Here is a 19525-nt window from a genome sequence, read left to right on the forward strand (position 1 = left end):
CCCAAGACCTTGGGTCCCTGTACCCGTGTGGGAGACCTGGAAGAAGCTCCTGGCTCCTGGCAGCCATTTGAAGAGTGAGGAAGACTTCTCTCTCTCTCTCTCTCTGCCTCTGCCTTTCTGTAATTCTGCCTTTCAAATAAATAAATAAATAAATATTTTTTAAAAATAACTGTCATACCATATAATATAGCATTATTTATATACTTAGAATGAGTTATCTCAATGTTGTTAGGTATAAACAACAAATGATTCTATTTTCCCAATCATTGCCTTTACCCATGCTCTTTTTTAAATACAATTTTTAAAATTTTAACAGACATAAAAATTGTTACACGTATGTGGGATCCTATGTCATGCTTCATTGCATGTATTCGTTGTGTAACATCCAATCAAGGTGAATATATTTATCCTTTCAAACATCTAACATTTCTTAATAGTGAAAATGTCCAAAAATCCTATCTTGTAGGGTTTTTTAATAGAGCAAATATACAACAACCATGCTCTCTTAGCGCTCCCTCGCCCATTAGCTACCTGATATATCAAGCTAACATCAGTTCCAGTTTTTTTTTTTTTTAGATTTTTTATTTATTTATTTGACAGGTAGAGTGACAGACTGAGAGAGAGAGAGAGAGAGAGAGAGAGAGAAAGGTCTTCCTTCCATTGGTTCACCCCCCAAATGGCCACTACAGCTGGCGCTGCGCCAATTTGAAGCCAGGAGCCAGGTGCTTCCTCCCGGTCTCCCACTCAGATGCAGGAGCCCAAGCACTTGGGCCATCCTCCATTGCCCTCTCAGGCCACAGCAGAGAGCTGGATCAGTTCCAGCTATTAACACTAAGACTTACTGTTGAAAAACAAAATTCAATGCTGTTTTTCTTCTTTAAAAACCATAAGCTCAGCCTGGACTTTCCTTCTATAGATTTGCTGACCCTCATTCCTTAAAAGTTCAGTGATGAATACAAAGGCACTTCAAAAGGTTCATGGACAGGGCCAAGCGTTGTAGCACAATAGGTTAAGCCGCTGCTCATGACTCTCGCATCTCATCTCAGAGTGCTGCTTCAAGCGCTGGCTGCTCTGTTTCTGATCCAGGTTCCTGCTAATGCACGTGGGGAGGTTGCAGATGACGGCCCAAGTACTTGGGCCCGTGCTACGCATGTGGGAACCCCAGATGGACTTCTGGCTCCTGGCTTCAGCCTGGCCCAGTTCTGGCCATTTCAACCATTTGAGGAGTGAGCCAGTAATTGGAAGATCTCTTTCTCTCTCTGTCATTATGCCTTTCAAATAAATAGAATAAATCTTTAAAAGAAAAAAGGGTCATGGAAAAACAGATCCAAGGGTGGGCATTTGGCATAGCGGTTAAAAGGCCCACAGTGATCAGGAGGCCCACATCCCACATTAGAGCGCCTGGGTTCCAGGCCCAGCTCCAATCCCAATTTCAGCTTCCTGTTAATGTTCACTCTGAGAGGCATCAGATGAGTGCTCAAGTATAGGCTGCCTGCCACCTGCTTGGAAGACCTAGATTGAATTCCTGTCTCCTGGCTTGGGCCTGGCCTAGCCCTGGCTGTTGCAAGCATTTGGGGAGTGAAACACTGGATGGGAGGTCTCTGGCTCTTTCCCTGTCTCTCTCTCTGCCTTTCAAATGAATAAAATTAAATAGTTTTTTTTAAAAAATAAGAAATATGGAATCAAAAGATAAGTCTATTTTGGTGCAAATAATTTTGAAATCCATGCATAGCTTTTTCATAATACATATTTTCCACATACTTTTTGATGTACCCTTTTAGATGAAAAAACACCATTTCCCTGAGCCAATTCTTAATTAAAACTATTCAGTATATAACATCAGTCAATTTCAAATCATAATCCTCCTTCTGGATTTCAGCAACATAAAAAAGAATAACATAGATTCTCTTCCGGTAGCTAATGTATGTCATGTATGAAAATGATCAAAAGCTTTAACATTTGTAATGAATATACTATCCTTATGGTATGGGCTATTACTATTATAAACACTAGTAATTATGAATGCCAACAATATATGAAGATTTGTACAGCATGTAATTAGAATTAATCCTTACCTATTTGATTTACAATTTTGTCAACATGAATCTAAACTAATTAAATATAAGAAAATCTTAAATTATAACCAAATGATACGTTTGCAAATCGTTCTAAGGGAAATATCTCAAAAATATCCCCTACCCACAATCTTTTATCTAGTACAGAATCAAAATATGAACAGAGAAAAATTTAAAGCCCATAATTTTTAAAAAAAAAAAACAATTTCTGTCCCTACTGCCCACATGTCACTCTGAAAACAAGCTCCAGACATTGCTGGAAAAAGAAAAGCCTCAAGTGAACCATATTTAGTTATTTTGTTTCCCATTTATGTATCTGGAGCAAAACCATTGTTGTTCATACAATAAATTCAATGAACATCAAAATGACACTTCATAAAATTAGGCTCCTCTCTTCTGAGATTTTAAAAACTCAGAAAACCAGGAATGGAAGGATACTTCCTTAAGGTAATTTTTAAAATGTAAATAAACAATAGTGGTTTTTCCATGAAATCATTAACAAAACAAAGACGCCCACTTTCAGTGTTTCATTTTAACACTGTTTTGCTGTCTCTGGCCAATAAGACGTGAAGTCGAAATAAAAGCTGTAAAACATAAAAATAAGTTACTTTTGGCCAATGTGATTAAATACTTATACTCAAGAAAATGAATTTTAAAAACTCTCAGAATTGATAGGAGAATTAAATACAGTACTAAGGTTAGTCACACAGGTGTGAATGACAGCTGCAACACTGCTGAGACAAATAACCTTGAGAGGTTATTCTCTAAGCCTCAGAGTCTGCATCTACAAAAAGGGGATAATAATAATACTAATCTCACTGGTTTGTCATAAAGATTAAATCAAATTATGTATTTAAAGCACTTAAACACATGCAACATGGTAAACATTTAATAAATATCAACAATAATTATTTCATTAACATTACTATTTAGTGGTAGCATACCTAAGGTAAAAATAGATACAAATCAAAAGTTTTACTAAATACTAGCGATAATCAATAAGAAGATATAATGGGAAAAAGATCCTATTCACCATAGCAATGAAAAATCATAAAACACCTGATTTGATAGAACATTTTGGGTGATTTGGAAGCAGAAAAAAAAGCCAAATTTATGCTTGTATATACTCCATCACCCTCCCTGCTCCCCTCAGTCTCTGTCTAAATCTATTGCCTACATATGGCAGCTTTAGCCTTCCGCTTATGGTAGGAGGCTGAAGTGAAAAGCAGACTGGGAAACTTTATGTGGAGTCTCTGCTTCCCATCAAGTCCTATGACCTGGTTTTGAGCTCCTAAAACAGTAGGACAGGGAGATGAACTGACAGAACTGCTTTGCTCAAAAGAAGTGGTGAGACTGCAAGAACAAGGACTGCTTACTTGTTACCCTTCACCTTTGAGACACTCAAAATATTGCAAGGTACTCAGTGCCTCAGAGTTTAAAACATTAATCTGGCCTTAGACCTTGGAGCTATTAAATAACCTTCTGGCCTCTAAAACTACTCTGCTTAGGGGTCAAAACACTTTCATGAAACAGGCCGAAGTGAGACTTGTCTGAAATCCTACAACTGGAGAGAGCCATTAGAAATCAACCTCTGGGGTTGGCGCTGTGGCTGCAGTGCCGGCCTCCCATGTGGGCGCCGGTTCAAGTCCTGGCTGCTCCACTTCCAATTCAGCTATCTGCTCTGGCCTGGGAAAGCAGTGGAAGATGGTGCAAGTCCTTGGGCCCCTGCACCCACATGGGAGACCCGGAAGAACCTCCTGGCTCCTGGCTTTGGATCAGCATAGCCCCGGCCATTGTGGCCATCTGGGGAGTGAACAAGTGGATGGAAGACCTCTCTCTGCCTCTGCCTCTCTGTAACTCTGCCTTTCAAATAAATAATAAATCTTTTAAAAAAGAGAGAGAAATCAATCTGCAACAGTAATCCATAAATCTCCTTTTTTGCTATTCTGCAATAATTAATTCACTATGACTCTAGGATTATTATAGAGAGATGAATCAGAGAATAGACCAGAAATGTGTCCAATTATACATTTTTAAGTGAATGTATTATAAGGGAAGGAATATACAAGGGTACTTTAAAGGTCATGGAAAAACTGACTTGCAAGATAAGTTTAGGGGCAAGTCTTTGGATCAGTTAAGAGGCTATTTGGGATACCTATATCCCATACTGGAATCGAGTCCTGGCTCCACTTCCAATCCAGCATCCTGCTAATGTGCACCATGGGAAGAATCAGGGTACCTGCCACCCACACAAGAAACCCTGATGGGGTTGCAGGCTGTTGCAAGCATTTGGGGAGTGAAGCAACAGATGGAAGACCTCTCTCTGTGCCTCTCTCTGTCTTTCAAATAAACGGACAATGAAACTTTTTTAAAAGATAAGTTAATTTTGGTCAAGATTTTGAAATCTATGCATATGAAAGGTCTTCAAAAACTCATGGAAAATGTATATTACAGAAAAACTGTGCATAGATTTAAATTATTTTTCATCAAAACAAATTTATCAGGACAGGCATTTGACACAGTGTTTAAGATGCCATTTCTGGCCGGTGCTGCGGCTCAATAGGCTAATCCTCCACCTTGCGGCACCAGCACACCGGGTTCTAGTCCCAGTCGGGGTGCCGGATTCTGTCCCGGTTGCCCCTCTTCCAGGCCAGCTCTCTGCTATGGCCCGGGAGTGCAGTGGAGGATGGCTCAAGTCCTTGAGCCCTGCACCCCATGGGAGACCAGGAGAAGCACCTGGCTCCTGCCTTCGGATCAGCGCGGTACGCCGGCCGCGGTGGCCATTGGAGGGTGAACCAACGGCAAAGGAAGACCTTTCTCTCTGTCTCTCTCTATCCACTCTGTCAAAAAAAAAAAAAAAAAAGAAAGAAAGAAAGATGCCATTTCGGATATCTGCATCCTGTCTCAGTGTGCCTGATTCCAGCCCTAGCTCTACTTCCTATCCAGCTTCCTGCTGATGTGCATTCTAGGAGGGAGTTGATGATGTCTCAACTATTTGGGTCCCCACCACTTACATGGGAGATATAGATGGAGTTCCTGCTCTTGGCTTCAGCCTGACCCAGCCTTGACTGTTGTGGGCATTTGAGGGGTAAGCTAGAGGATGGAGGGGCTCTCTCTGTCTCTCCCTCTCTCCCTGCCTCTTTCTAATCAAATAAAAATAAAGAAAGAAAATTATTTTAAATATATCTTTTAATTTTATTTTCACAAACTTTCTGAAATACCTTCATATTATAAACCAGTAATGAAAAGATCTACTATCAAATAGATGTTGCAGGAAAAATTAGTTAACTACTTGTACATTTTTTGTAGTTGTGTTTTTAAATTATTCTCAACAATTGAACATTAAAGTTTTCCTATTTCATTCAATATTAAAATCCAAACTTTATTATCTACTAAAAATTTTTTTAAGTCAAACCATAAAATCATCAAGAAATATAGGCATAATGGTACACACATTAAATATTTTAGAGTCTTATAAGTTTAAAAGCAGACAGATTTACAAAGAAAAAGATATTTAGGCTCAAAAGGAAAGACATTTTAAATACTTCATGGATGAAAATGTCCTAAACTTGATAAAAAACAGATATCATAGAATCGCAGCAAATCCCTAGCAAGATAAATAAAAATGAAACCTCATCAAGGCACATTAGGGTTAAACTACTATTATTGAATACTACTTAGGTTAGTATGCATCTTCCCCACCTCCTTCAGGTGCGTGTGTCATTCATTTGTAACACAGTTTTGTCACAGTTTATATTCTACTTAAGTATTACACACACACTTCCTGTTGTTAATTTTTATTCTAAGGGGAAACATTATCATGGTTCTAAGAATCAGAAGTACAAAAAGATACCCAGATCTTAAAAAAATACAGAGTCTGAGCAAATGTCTCTGGGCTGAACCCTGTCATCTGGTCGTTCTGAAATTCTGTAAGTACTTCTGATGAAGTGAGCTTGGAATGAAATATTAGGTCATTAAGCAGAAAGAGAGCTATTTCACTTCATCACTATTATATTTCCTCTCAAAAACATTTTTTGTCAAAGAACATGAAGCACAAACAACTGTTTTCAGATTGCAATCATCTAAAAGCAAGAAAATGGCAACATAGCCATTTCCACCCACTCCTCAGGTTCTGGCTATTTTACCTTTCAGAAAGCTTCTACAAATCATTAAATGCTCTAATTAGTTTCATATGTACTCAGCTCATGCCATTAAAAGCGCCATTCTTCTACCACTTTGCAGGATGTTTATCGGATTACTTTTAAAAATGCTCCTAGATGCCATAAACATTCTAAGCAAAAAATGGTTGGTCCAAATGAAAGAAAAATGACTTTTTAAGTCTGGTGTCAACCTTGGAGATGACAACAGGCAGATCTTACTTTGCAGTAGAAATACATGCCTTGTGAATAATTCTAATTTTGAAATCATTTTTGATTCACAGCTATATTGCCTGTCTCTGATTCAAAATGTTTAGACAGAGAGACAGAGGTGGTGGTGGGGAGGCAGTAGATATAGTGTCTTAGTCCATTTTATGTTGCTATAACAGAATACCACAAACTAGGTAATTTATAATGAACAGAAAGCCTATTTGGTTCATGGTTCTGGAAGCGAAAAAGGGGCTACATTTGTTGAAGGCCTTATTGTATCATAACATGGCAGAAGGCATCACATAATGAGGAAGTATGTGCAAGAAAGAGGAATGGGGGCCAAGCTCATCATTTATAAGGACATGATAACAAACCTATTCTCTCGACAATTGCATTAATCCATAAGGGCAGGGTCCTTATGATGTAATTATCTCCTAATGGTCTCACCTCTCAATGCTGTTGCACTGAAGATTACATTTCTACCACATGAACTTTGGGAGACATATTTGAACCATAGGAGATGATGGATGGACTGATGGATGGATGGATGGATGGATGGATGGATGGCTAGATAGAGTGTGAGTGAGTGGATAGGCAGATAGATGATAGATACACATATTGGGGCCAACTATATTTAATACATCATTTTCACCCAGATCTGCTGCATGAACTAAGATATTTTGATCTCTCAGCACGAAAGTTTTATGGATGAGAACTATGATCCTCTTTAATAAGCTGCTATTGTACACCAATATGTTGTGATTCAGAGAAGGTATTTAACAAACAAATGTTGAATGAAATCTAATTCAAGTTTCTAAAAAGTGAGAAAATTAAATGGTCGATTTAGTCAACATCATGCAGGCAGGAGAAAAGCCAGTTGAACCAATTTCACCAATTTTGGGGTGTCACATAGACAAAAGAGGTGTGCATGTCCTCAATTGCTTAGTGTTCCCCCATTTTCAGAACGCACATCTCTTAATGAAGGTAATTCCATACTTAATGACTATTTTTCAAAAGAAACTTTTTACTTACTTGGATCTTCCTCATGTACACGAGTATAGTTTTCCAACATGAAAGAAAAGAAGTTGGATAGCTAGACAAAATAAAAACACAATAATCAATTAATGAACCCCAAACAGCTACTGTGGCAAATGTCAGTACTCCATGCAAGTCCCCTTACTTTTCTAGGGCACTCATCTCCCACCTACTGCAGGTGCTAAGGGTCACACCTATACCTGTCTCTAGAGAACTGCTCTCAAAGGTGTGTGGCATCTCACCTGGAGCTGCCCAGGATATTATATATACACCCCTTCTGAGGGGTTGCCCGTGACTGACTGAAGGAAGACTATAATAGCCCTGTCCCCTACCTACCTTGCCCCTGCAGGGGACAAACTGTGACACACTTCACACGAGCACCAGATGAGATCAGGCGGAGGTCAGACTTCTGTAGAAAGCACATTTTTGCCTCACTTCTTCCCAGGTCCTGACTTGGTTTCCTCACTCCCATAGGGATTTTTCCTGAGAATGCTCCCTCAATAAATCACTTGTACCAGAATCCCTGTCTCAGAATCTACTTCTAGGAAATCCAGTCTAAGCTACTAAAATTTGTTCATAATGATGTCTTGTTTTCTGATAGTAAGACTAGGAGTTAAGGGATATATTTAGGAAATAAAGAAAGGAAGGAAAGGTGGAAATCCACCAGCATTCCAACAATCATGTAGGTGCTACTTGTATGCCTACCAATTATCTGAAAAGATATGCATTTATACAGCACAAATCATTTCTTCTCTTTGCCCTTCTTCCCGCAAAGAATGAACACTAAGTGAACACAAGCTGAGAGTGGGTCTAGGAGTTGGCTTTCCATACAGACACCTAAATGCACGATTTTAATGCTGCTGAGGAGTTTCAATTAATGGTCAACAGAAACCTCAATGAGATATTATGTCACACCTACTAGGATGACTATAATCAAAAACAATGACAGTAACAAGTATTGGCAAGGATTTGGAGAAATGAGAATCCTCATATGTTGCTGGGGTTCAGTGATGCCATTGCTGTGGAAAACACTTTGGCAGCCTTCATAAAGTCAAACATAGAGGTATCATGTGGCCCAACAATTCCAGGCTGGGTATATATCCAAGATAATTGAAAACATATGTTCATACTAACAGTTGCACACAAATGTTTATAGTAGCATTATTTATGTTATGATTTTTGGTTGTTTCCAAAAAAAGTGGAAACAACCCAAATAGTCCATCAACTGAGGAATGGATATGCAAAATTATATATATATATATATATATATATATATATATTCTCTATATAAATTCCAGACAAAGGAATATCATTTGAGCATGAAAAGGGAATGAACTACTGATACATGCTATGACACACTTAAACCTATGACATATGTTATGCTAAATGGAAGAAGCCAGACACACAGAGGACTACATATTTTATGATTCCAGTGATAATTAAATGGTCAGAAGAGGCAAATCCATAGAGGCAGAAAACAAATTAGTGGTTGCCAATTCCAGAGAGTGAATGCTAGTGGGTATGGGGTCTTTGGGGTGCCCATTACTCTACTGTGATGATGGATATACAACTCTGTAAATATACTAAAGACCATTGAATTATACACATTAAATGGGTGAATTGTATGCTATGTGACTTAGATCTCAATAAATCTGTTTTAAAAACAGTAGAAAAGGCCGGCGCCGCGGCTCACTAGGCTAATCCTCCACCTGCGGCGCCAATACTCCGGGTTCTAGTCCCGGTTGGGGCACCGGATTCTGTCCCGGTTGCTCCTCTTCCAGTCCAGCTCTCTGCTGTGGCCCGGGAGTGCAGTGGAGGATGGCCCAAGTCCTTGGGCCCTGCACTCGCATGGAAGACTGGGAGGAAGCTCCTGGCTTTGGATCGGCACAGCACACCGGCCGTAGCGGCCATTTTGGGGGGTGAGCCAACAGAAGGAAGACCTTTCTCTCTGTCTCTCTCTCTCTCACTGTCTAACTCTGCCTGTCCAAAAAAAAAAAAAAATAGTAGAAATACTGATACTGGAATGTTCATGTATAAAGCATACCACTTTGGGGGCTCGCTCCACCTTTATATTCATCACTGTATTCTACCATGCTTAAAAAGGCAGCCAACATCATGAGTGCCTAATGAAGGCAAAAGGAACATTTGATTGAACCATAGTATAGCATTTTTATAGTTAGCAATCCAGTAACTTAACTCTTTCAAAATTTTTGTAATTATTCTTAAATACTATAATGTGATACAAAAATATATGATTGGTCAAAACTACAAGCAATACTGAATGAAAAGAAGTTCCTCTTAGCATCCCTACCCACTAACCAATACCACTCCAGACCCTAGAACTAACCTCTCTAAAACAACTTGCTGTGTATCTTTTTCCAGACCTTGGCTGTACATGAGATTTTTTTTTAATGTATACAGGATGAACTCTACATTGTTCTACAAGTTGCTTTTTTTATTAACTATATTACAGATTTCTCCAAGATCTTGTTATTATTTTAAAAAGTATTCATTTTTATTAATAAGCATTAAAATTGGATTTACATATGCTTTTCACAAGCTTTAATAAGGCCTTCCTCACTCATATATATTTTCTTCTAGAACTGTCAGTTTTGTTCCCAGGAAATTCTTCCAATTTTCATCCCCTTAAAGTATTTTTCCCTTTATAAAGTAACAACTTTACTTCTGTATACTCAAAAATAGAGTAAGACTATTTTTTATTAGTTACCTAGACATCTGGCAGTTCTCTTAAAAATGTGAACTTCAAAACTGAAAAACACCATCATCTCCCCAAAACACATACTCTCTCAACAGCAAGTTCCAAGAAAATGTCTATTAAAGCCTCTAACCAAGGCTCCTAACTTTAAAATGGACCCAAAATTTCATTCTTTCAATAACAAGGAGTAAATGGAAGCATTTTCCCAGGAGAAAAGACCAACTTGCAAAACAAACCTGCATTTGGCTTTGTTCATCAGCATATTCAATGGACTGAAAGATGGCGAGGGCATAGTGCTGTCTGGCCCTGAGGCGAGCTCTGTAACCTCGGTACCAGTTCTGGATGATCAGTGTGGCTCTCAGCACTGCAGACCACGGCACATGAAAGTCAAACAATAGTTACTATACAGCTGTTGGCGGAAGTAGGTACTTCAGAGAAAAAAAAAAGATCAGTCCATCTGCATCCTTCAGTTCTAAGAAGATAAAAACCACAAGCAATGAGAGTGACCTTTAAGTTTTTAATAAGATGTCCTCAAGTCTCAAACACTCGGGGAATGATGATGGCTTCGCTATTAGGAGTAGAGATTTTGGAGTAGCACTGCCTGAATTTGAATGCCAGCTCTGCTAATAACTGTCTATGTGACTCTGGGTAAGTTATTAAAATCCTCAAAGCCTGTTTCCTACTCAGCAAAGTGAAGATAGTAACAACACCTGCCCCTGGCACTACTTAGGTGCGCTGTATCTATGTACATACGAAGCAGCAATTCCTTTCTTCTCTATGTACCCCCAAAGCAATTCTCACACAGTCATAAAGGAGACATGTGGAGATGCAACTGCTTCTTTGTGGCAGGAGGGAGTTTGGTAACAATGCAGCCTGGTTGTCCACTGTTAGGAAATAGAATGGGTGCCTATGTGGGATGCAGCCCATGGAGTACTATACCTCAACTGGAAGCAAAAGATTAAATAAATCTATCGCCACATGGACAGGTTTTTAAAAATACAGGGCCTAGGCCGGCGCCGCGGCTCAGTAGGCTAATCCTCCGCCTTGCGGTGCCGGCACACCGGGTTCTAGTCCTGGTCAGAGCACCGGATTCTGTTCCGGTTGCCCCTCTTCCAGGCCAGCTCTCTGCTGTGGCCAGGGAGTACAGTGGAGGATGGCCCAAGTGCTTGGGCCCTGCACCCCATGGGAGACCAGGAGAAGCAGCTGGCTCCTGCCATCAGATCAGCGCGGTGCGCAGGCCACAGCGCGCCAGCCATGGCGGCCATTGGAGGGTGAACCAACGGCAAAGGAAGACCTTTCTCTCTGTCTCTCTCTTTCTCTCACTGTCCACTCTGCCTGTCAAAAAAAAAAAAAATACAGGGCCTCAGAACAGTTACGAAAATGTTAGAATGGAAATATAATATCATTTTATGCCAATTAAAGAAAAAAAATATATACACACACACATATACATAGGGGTTTGGTTGTGGCGCAGCAGGTTAAGATGCTATTTGAGATGGCTGCATCTCATATCAGAGTGCCTGCTTGAGTCCCAGCCACTCTGCTTTCTGCTAAAGTGCCTGGGAGGCAGCAGATGATTGCGTACTTGAGTCCCTGCTACCCACATAGGAGATCTAGATGACTCCTGACTTTAGCCTGGCCCAGTCCCAGCTGTTGTGGGCATTTGGGGAATGAACCAGTGAATGAAATCAATCATTCATCTCTCTCTCTCTCTCTCTCTCTCTCTCTCTTTCTCTGTCCCCCCGCCAACACTGACTCACTCACTCTCTGTCTCTGTCACTCTTTCAAATTGATAAATAAATCTTTACAATATATACACATATATACAAAACCGTAATAGACATTTCATAAGAATATATACAAAGGAAAAGACACACATCATACATAGTTGATTGGTTATTTACAGGGGAGGTGAATGAGCATGGAGTACACAGAAGGCAATAGACTAATTAATTAAAATACAAAAAAGAAGAGTTGCGTTTAGTGGATTGAAGAGTTTAGTGCACTATCTGTGGCAAAGCATAAGCTAAATGAGTGGCAACTACAAGTTAAGTGTCTTGTTTGTGGACTATCCAGGCACACTTTCTCTCTTCTGGGGCCAGTAGCCTTTGAACCACCCTGTAGTTTCACAGGATGGGAAAAGGAGATCAGGTGAGAGAGAATGAGCTTTAAAATATAGTCTCTTATGCCTCCTCAAGTTTTCAGTGAGGAGCAATCAGCACCAGCTGGCTCCCTCTCTTCATGCTATCATTTCTCCCAGTCAGCACATAAAAATTAAGAGTTGACTATAGCAGGAACAATCTGAGTTCTGAAAGCAGGAATCCAGCCTCCAGTCCCAGAGTTTTTTGGTTTAGCACTGCTGTGGTACACTGGGTCTACTCTGGGACCAAGCCATCTAAGAATGTTTATTTATGAGCTTCTCCAAAGCTGTTGGGTTCCAGAGATTTCTCATGCCATTAATCAGCTTCCAGAAAACTTCTGGAAATAAACCTAAGGTCAAGAATCACAATTGTCCTAGGGAAAAACCACAGGGAAAAGTACTAGAATGACTTGTTCAATATTGCAAAGCAAGTAATCGATAGCACCATAGCAGAAATCACAATTGTCCTCACAATACCATTATGGAGAGCCAGGTTCACCTGAAAGGCCTGTTCTATGGAACAGTCACTGGCATGATGACCCAAACTTCTCAGCTCAGGGCTTTCAGAGGCACCAAGCCCCCTCGTGCTAGTGCACTGCTATTTCCAGAGCACTCACTGAGGGCCAGGCAATATCTTAGTTCCTACAATCCTCACCACACTGTGAAAGTTGGAGAGATTGAGGAACTTACTTATTTCACCTCATTTAGCCAACAAATGGAAATGGATGGCAAGGATTTGAACCCAGGCCTGACCGACTCTATAGCCCAAGCTCTTATCTTCTACAGATCTTATTGACCTTTTTCTGGGCCCCAGTTTCTTTATCGGCACAATGATGTATTGGAATAAATGATCTCTAAGTCTTCCATTTAGCATTAGCAACATAAAAAATAAATAACTCAGCTTATTGTTTCTATAATTAATAACAGAACAAAATAGCTACTATATGCTAAGCATCTAATACAATACATTCAGTCCCCACAAGTAGTATCATCTCTGTGTTACACATAAAGAAATTATGAGAAGCAAGTACCTTGCTCAGTCACTTATCCAGAATAGACTCAGCTTGAGTCCACAGCCTTAACTCTCTTCACTACAGCCAGTTACTTCAGTCCCTAACCTATCTGTACCTTTCCTTCCCTTGAAAAATAACAGCCACCATTACTGAATGCCTACTATGTGCCCAGCACACTTTACATATACTACCACTTCTACTCCTCCTCTCTCCCATCCCTGCTCATCACATCCCTAGCTCTCCAAGAGACTGTTCCCTTGGGAAGGCACACAATGCATTCATTGGGCTCTCTCCTACTAGTGGGTGTGGATACTGTGTCTTGGAAAGCAGATAGTCATGCTCAGTTCCCTCTGCCTTGCACTTCCTCTCCTTCAGGAAGCTGAAAGGCCCCTCATGCCAGTCCCCACCCCCACTTGGTAATCAGCCATCTCTATGCTTGCACTTGGTATCTGGGCATGAATGCCTCTTATGAGTATGACGCTGTCGTAGCCTAACTCCAACCCCACCCTTCTCCAGTTGGCTCAGCAGTGCTGAGGCTGGGATTCTGCAGACTCCATTTAACCTTTGCCAGTTGCTCATCGTTAGGCTCTGCCCATAGGGGCAGTAGAGAGAAACTGGAAGACAGATGGGGGCACACTCCTTCCAGTCTGCTTCCTGTTCCTGTTTGTGTAACCTAGCAACTGTTCTTCACCCACTGCAGCAGCAGTTGAGTCCAGTGTGCAATTTTTCCAGCACTTGCAAAACCAGCCTCATGGCAACCCCTGAGACATCAGCCCCGAGCCGAGCAGCATTCCTGCTCAAAGGTCTGGGTTTCAGTTCTGTGGAACCCTCCAAGTTTCTAGGTTGCAATAATTCCAATCTTTTCCCTTTGTGTTCTCTACTCTAGCAGGGTGGTAACTTTGCTATAGTTGCTATCTCTGTATAACTTAGAGTTCCCTTTCAGTTACCTAGGAGCCATTGCATACCTACTTGACAATTCTTTACCTTGAGTTCTCTCTGTGCAAATCACTGTGTGGTTTCTGCTTCCTGGCTAGACCCTGCCTGATGATCTAGTCTCAGGAGGATGGGAAAAATAGGTTCTCTTTAGACCTCAACTTCCTGGGTGCTCAAATTCAGGCCCTTTCTAGAGTGCTACATTGGGCTTTTGGGTCCTTGTGGAGTGCTTGATGGAGCGGACTTTGTGCCACATCCTGCCTTTGTCTCTCAGATAGACAGGGCCCTCAGAAACCTGTGGAGGAAAGGGAAGGATACTGGCATGGCAGGGTTGAGCATACCAGCATCAGACCTCTAAAACCTCACTTGATGCCTAAGAGCCCACCTGTTCACCACAGAGCACCGGGAGCCAGCTGAGGACCCTCTTCCAGAGCAGAAGCCTCCAAAATAGCGAGTCCAGACCCCTCCCCCTGCCTGGAGATTTAAAGATCTGTGTGGTCCAGTTCTGAACTTGTTGGACAGGTTAGATTGCTTCTGATTTTGCTGCTTCATTGCATAACAGGGCTTGTCTTCCCTGTCACATTCATCCCATACAGAAAAAAGAAAATAAATAAAAGCTACTGCCTTACGAGTCCCAAAGGGAGCAACAGCACATGTTCAATAAGTTACCTGGCCAGTTTTCTGTGCCCAGTACAGGTGGTTCCATGATTGCCAAGATTTTGTTTGTTGGTTTGGTTTTTAATAGATTATTTTCTCTGGTGGTGATCATCATCATATTTTGCAAGAAAGTAAATATCCATGTACGGGGTTAGTGAACAAGACAAATAATAAATTCAGAACATCTGCTTCATGTCAACCACTGTACTGTGTGCTGATTTAATCCTCTCAACAATCCTATGAAGCAGTACTATTCTTATTTTACAGATAAGGAAATGGGGGCTCAGAAATCACTTGTTTGGGGTCATATTGCTTGTCAGTGGTAGAATGTAGAGTTCAAATCCATATCTCTATAATTCCAGAACCTGGGTTCATTACCACTGTGCTATACAACACAGTGGGACATTTGGAATCAGCAATAAAAAAATGAGCCAGTATGCAGAATAGCACCTCCCACCCACACTTCCCCCCACCCCCACAACATACATATACTCATTCCCTAACCTCTTTATCTGTTCTACTGCTCCCCATAGCACTTTTCACCAACTGACTCCTAGAAAGTCACGCATTGGTGTTTATTGTCTAGCTTCCCCTATTACATAAGCTATGTGAGAATAGGAACTGTCTTCCATTCCCCTGCTACATCCTCAGCATCCACATGGGTGGCAGGGACCCAGGCACTTGAGCCATCAGGGGGTACATTAGCAGGAAGCTGGATTGGAAGCCGAGCAGCCAGGACTGAAACCAGGTACTCCAATTTGGGATGCTGGTGTCTCACGTGGTGGCCTAACCTGCTGTACTACATGCCCACCCCAGTTTTGTTTATTAAGTAGTAGTTGATATTTTTTTAAAGAAGAAGTTTCATAGTCTGAATGCTAAGACATTTAAAGACTCTGCCTTTGAAATTCTGCTGGCAGAGGCCTCCCAGGGAAGCACCAGGATGCGTGAATATTTCATGTGCCTTTAAGGGGCCTGACAGCCAGGGAGCGACAGAGGCTCAAGTGTGATAGAGCTGATTAAATGAATTCAAACCAACTGGAAAGAGAATGAATCCTCCAGAGGCAAAAGGATTTAAAGAAGGGGAAAAAGCATCTATTGCCACAGCTGTGCAAAGCATGAGACGAGGGCGTGGCTTAACTCGGGCTGGGACGACAGTCTTCATTCTTGTTAGTTTTGCTTACAGATACTCTATATCCACCATCTGCTAGAGTATGTGACTGTCCTGGGGAGACGTCCAACTTCACTGGAAAAATGGCTCAAAATACAAGCCCAGGGGACATACGACGGTCGCAGAGCCTGCTTCTTGGGCAGTGCTGTGGTTTGAATGCTGCCCCTGAGAACTCATGTTGAAATTTAATTGACATGGTGATGATATTAACAGGTGGGTCCTTCAAGAGGTGATTAGGGCACAAAGGTTCCAGCTTCATGAAGGGGTTCACGCCCTTTCGTGGCAGGTTACTTACTGCACGAGTGGATCCCTGAGCTAAAAGAAAACGTGAGTGTGGCCCCCATTTCCTGTCTCGTGCACATGCTCTCTCACCATCTGATGTCCTCCACCAGGTCATGAGGCCCTTAGCTGATGTTGGCACTTTGATGTTGCACTTCATGAGAAGTAAATTTCTTTTCTTCATAAATTACTCCATCTACAGTATGCTGGGTTTTTGTTTTGTTGTGTTTTGTTTTGTTTTGTTTTGACAGGCAGAGTGGACAGTGAGAGAGAGACAGAGAAAAAGGTCTTCCTTTTCCGTTGGTTCACCCCACAATGGCCGCTGCAGCTGGTATGCTGCGGCCGGCGCTCCGAGCTGATCGAAGCCAGGAGCCAGGTGCTTCTCCTGGTCTCCCATGCAGGTGCAGGGCCCAAGGACCTGGGCCATCCTCCACTGCACTCCCGGGCCACAGCAGAGAGCTGGACTGGAAGAAGAGCAGCCGGGATAGAACCATCACCCCGACCGGGACTAGAACCTGGGGTGCCAGCGCCGCAGGCGGAGGATTAGCCTAGTGAGCTGCGGCGCCAGCCTACAGTATGCTGTTATAGCAGTAGGAAACAGACTAAGACAGGGGGCTAGCAAAGCTCAGACCTTATGAGGCTTGCTTATCCCAGAAGGGCAAGAGCACACACAGAGTTCTTGTCCCCAGAAAGCATTTGTTTTGAATTTCTAAAGATTTGAGAGGGGCTGGTGTTGTGCAGGGGGTTAAGCTGTCATCTGTGACTCAGAGCTTTGATTCAAATCCCACCTCCAGTTTCAATTCAGCTTCCTGCTAATGTACCCAGGAAGACAGCAGAAGGCGCCTCAAGTACTTGGGCCCCTGGCACCCACATGGAAGACCTGGATGGGATTCCTGGCTCCTGGCTTTAGCCTGGTCCATTCCCAGCCACTGCAGCCATTCGTGGAGTGAACCAGCTAATGGAAGCGTGCTCTCTCTCTCTCTCTCTGTCCCTCTCTCTATCTGCCTTTCAAATAAATAAAATAAATCTTTTATAAAAATTTATTAGAGAAAGCGAGTGAGTGCACACCTCAAAGAGCACTCCCAACCATTGATTGACTTACTTGAGAAGCAAACAAGACTGTAAAACATTAAGCCAGTCTCCAAACAACTACAAATGTTTAAAAACTATCATTTTCAGGGCGAGTGCTGTGGCGCAATGGGTTAAAGCCCCAACCTGCAGCACCAGCATCCCATATGGTCCCGGCTGCTCCACTTCCAATCCAGCCCTCTGCTACGGCCAGGGAAAGCAGTAGAAGATGGCCCAAGTCCTTGGACCCTTGCACCCTTGCACCCACGTGGGAGACCCTGAGGAAGTTCCTGGCTTCGGATCAGCTCATCTCTGGCCGCTGCAGTCATTTGGGGAGTGAACCAGCGGATGGAAGACACCTCTCTCTCCCTCTCTCTATTTCTGGCTCTACCTCTCTCTGTAACTCTCTCAAATAAATAATTTAATTTTAAAAACCCATCATTTTCCCCAAATGCAATAGATCATAATTTTATCATTCTCAGAGAAAGGTGAGAACTAGAGGTCATCCTTATAATTTTTTACTTACTCACTCACAAACCCATCCACATGGGTTAATAAGAATAAGGGCTGAATTTGTAGTCAGGAGACTTTCATTTTGGTCCCCACTCAACCACATGCCAGCTATATATCCTCAGGCAAATCACTTTTCTGGTCTTCAGTTTCTCATTTAAATCACAAGAGCTTCAGATTTTGTTATCTCTAAGATCCTTTCTAATCCATTCATCTGTTCTTTTTCTAATGCCACAGCTGTAGCCCACCTATTATTGCACATTGAAAAGCTGAAAACAACCATTCAAGGACAAACCATGAAGTGTCAAACTGAACACTCAAACCAGAAACTTCTGGACAACAGACAAATTCTAAAGGCTACTTGAGGGACCAGCGTTGTGGTGTAGTGGGTTAAGCCTCCGCCTGTGACGCCAACATCCCATATGGGTGCCTGTTTGAGACCCAGATGCTCCACTTCCAATCCAGCTCTCTGCTATGGCCTGGGAAAGCAGCAGAAGATGGCCCAAGTGCTTGGGCTCCTGCACCCAAGTGGGAGACCCAAAAGAAGCTCCAGGCTCCTGGCACCAGGCTTCAGCCTGGCCCAGCCCCAGCTGTTGCCACCATTTGGGAAATAAAGCAGCAGATGAAAGATCATGCTCACTCTTGCTCTCTCTCCTCCTCCTCCTCTCTCTGTAACTCTACCTTTCAAATAAATTTTTTAAAAGGCTACTCAAAAATAAATAAATAAATCTGAATTATTCCTATAGAAAAAATATAAGTCCCTAATATCTTTGATTTTCCCATTAAGTGATTATAGCCAAAGTTTGCTAGCAATTGGTTTAAGCCAGGAACATTACACATTCCACCTATCAGTTCTCCTTTAAATATACTAAAATCAGATTACCATGTATGATATGTTAACTGGTTCAAGGTTACAACCACCACAAACATGGTAAATTTGGTTGTACTGGATTTGGATTTTTTTGTTTTTTACTTTTTATTTTGAAATACTTTCAAATGTATGGAAAATGATAAGGATTATACAATCATTAATATTTTGTTACATGTGAATTCTATTTACACACATTATTATTCTAAAATAAAGGAGACTGAAGAAATGGGTGCCGGTCTGAGTCGGCTGCTCCACTTCTGATCCAGCTCCCTGATACTGTGCCTGGGAAAGCAGTGGAAGACGGCCCAACTGCTTGGGCCCTTGCACCCAAGTGGGAGACCCAGAAGAAGCTCCTGGCTCCTGGCTCCATAGGCCCAGTTCCAGCTGTTGTGGCCATTTGGGGAGTGACCCAGTGGATGGAAGACCTCTTTCTCTCTGTCTCTACCTCTCTCTGTAACTCTGCCTTTCAAAAAAATAAATAAATCTTTAAAAAAAAAAAAACCTCTTTAAAAGAGAATGCACATATAATGAAATATCCTTTAAGTGATATTTTCTGCCTTTCACAGGCTCACAGTTCTAGAATAGGTACCTAAATAGCCACTGTCAAAGTCTCAAAATACCTGAAATGTTTAAAGCAATTAATTACACAGCAAATAAAGAAAAAGGTGAAGATGCATTTAACTGGTAAACAGA

General features: G+C 41.7%; 1 protein-coding gene across 1 annotated transcript in view; it reads right to left on the reverse strand.

Annotated features, from left to right (window-relative positions):
• The window catches only part of PPEF1 (protein phosphatase with EF-hand domain 1), a 121343-nt gene that overhangs the window by 82425 nt on the left and 19393 nt on the right, over positions 1 to 19525 (reverse strand). The window contains exons 3-4 of the mRNA XM_062183411.1: positions 10430 to 10557; positions 7475 to 7535 (exon numbers count right to left, since the gene is read on the reverse strand). Coding sequence (XP_062039395.1) covers positions 7475 to 7535; positions 10430 to 10557 — 189 coding nt within the window. The remainder of the gene's footprint in view (positions 1 to 7474; positions 7536 to 10429; positions 10558 to 19525) is intronic.

This window comes from Lepus europaeus, chromosome X (assembly GCF_033115175.1).
Source record: "Lepus europaeus isolate LE1 chromosome X, mLepTim1.pri, whole genome shotgun sequence".
NCBI classification, from domain to species: domain Eukaryota; kingdom Metazoa; phylum Chordata; class Mammalia; order Lagomorpha; family Leporidae; genus Lepus; species Lepus europaeus.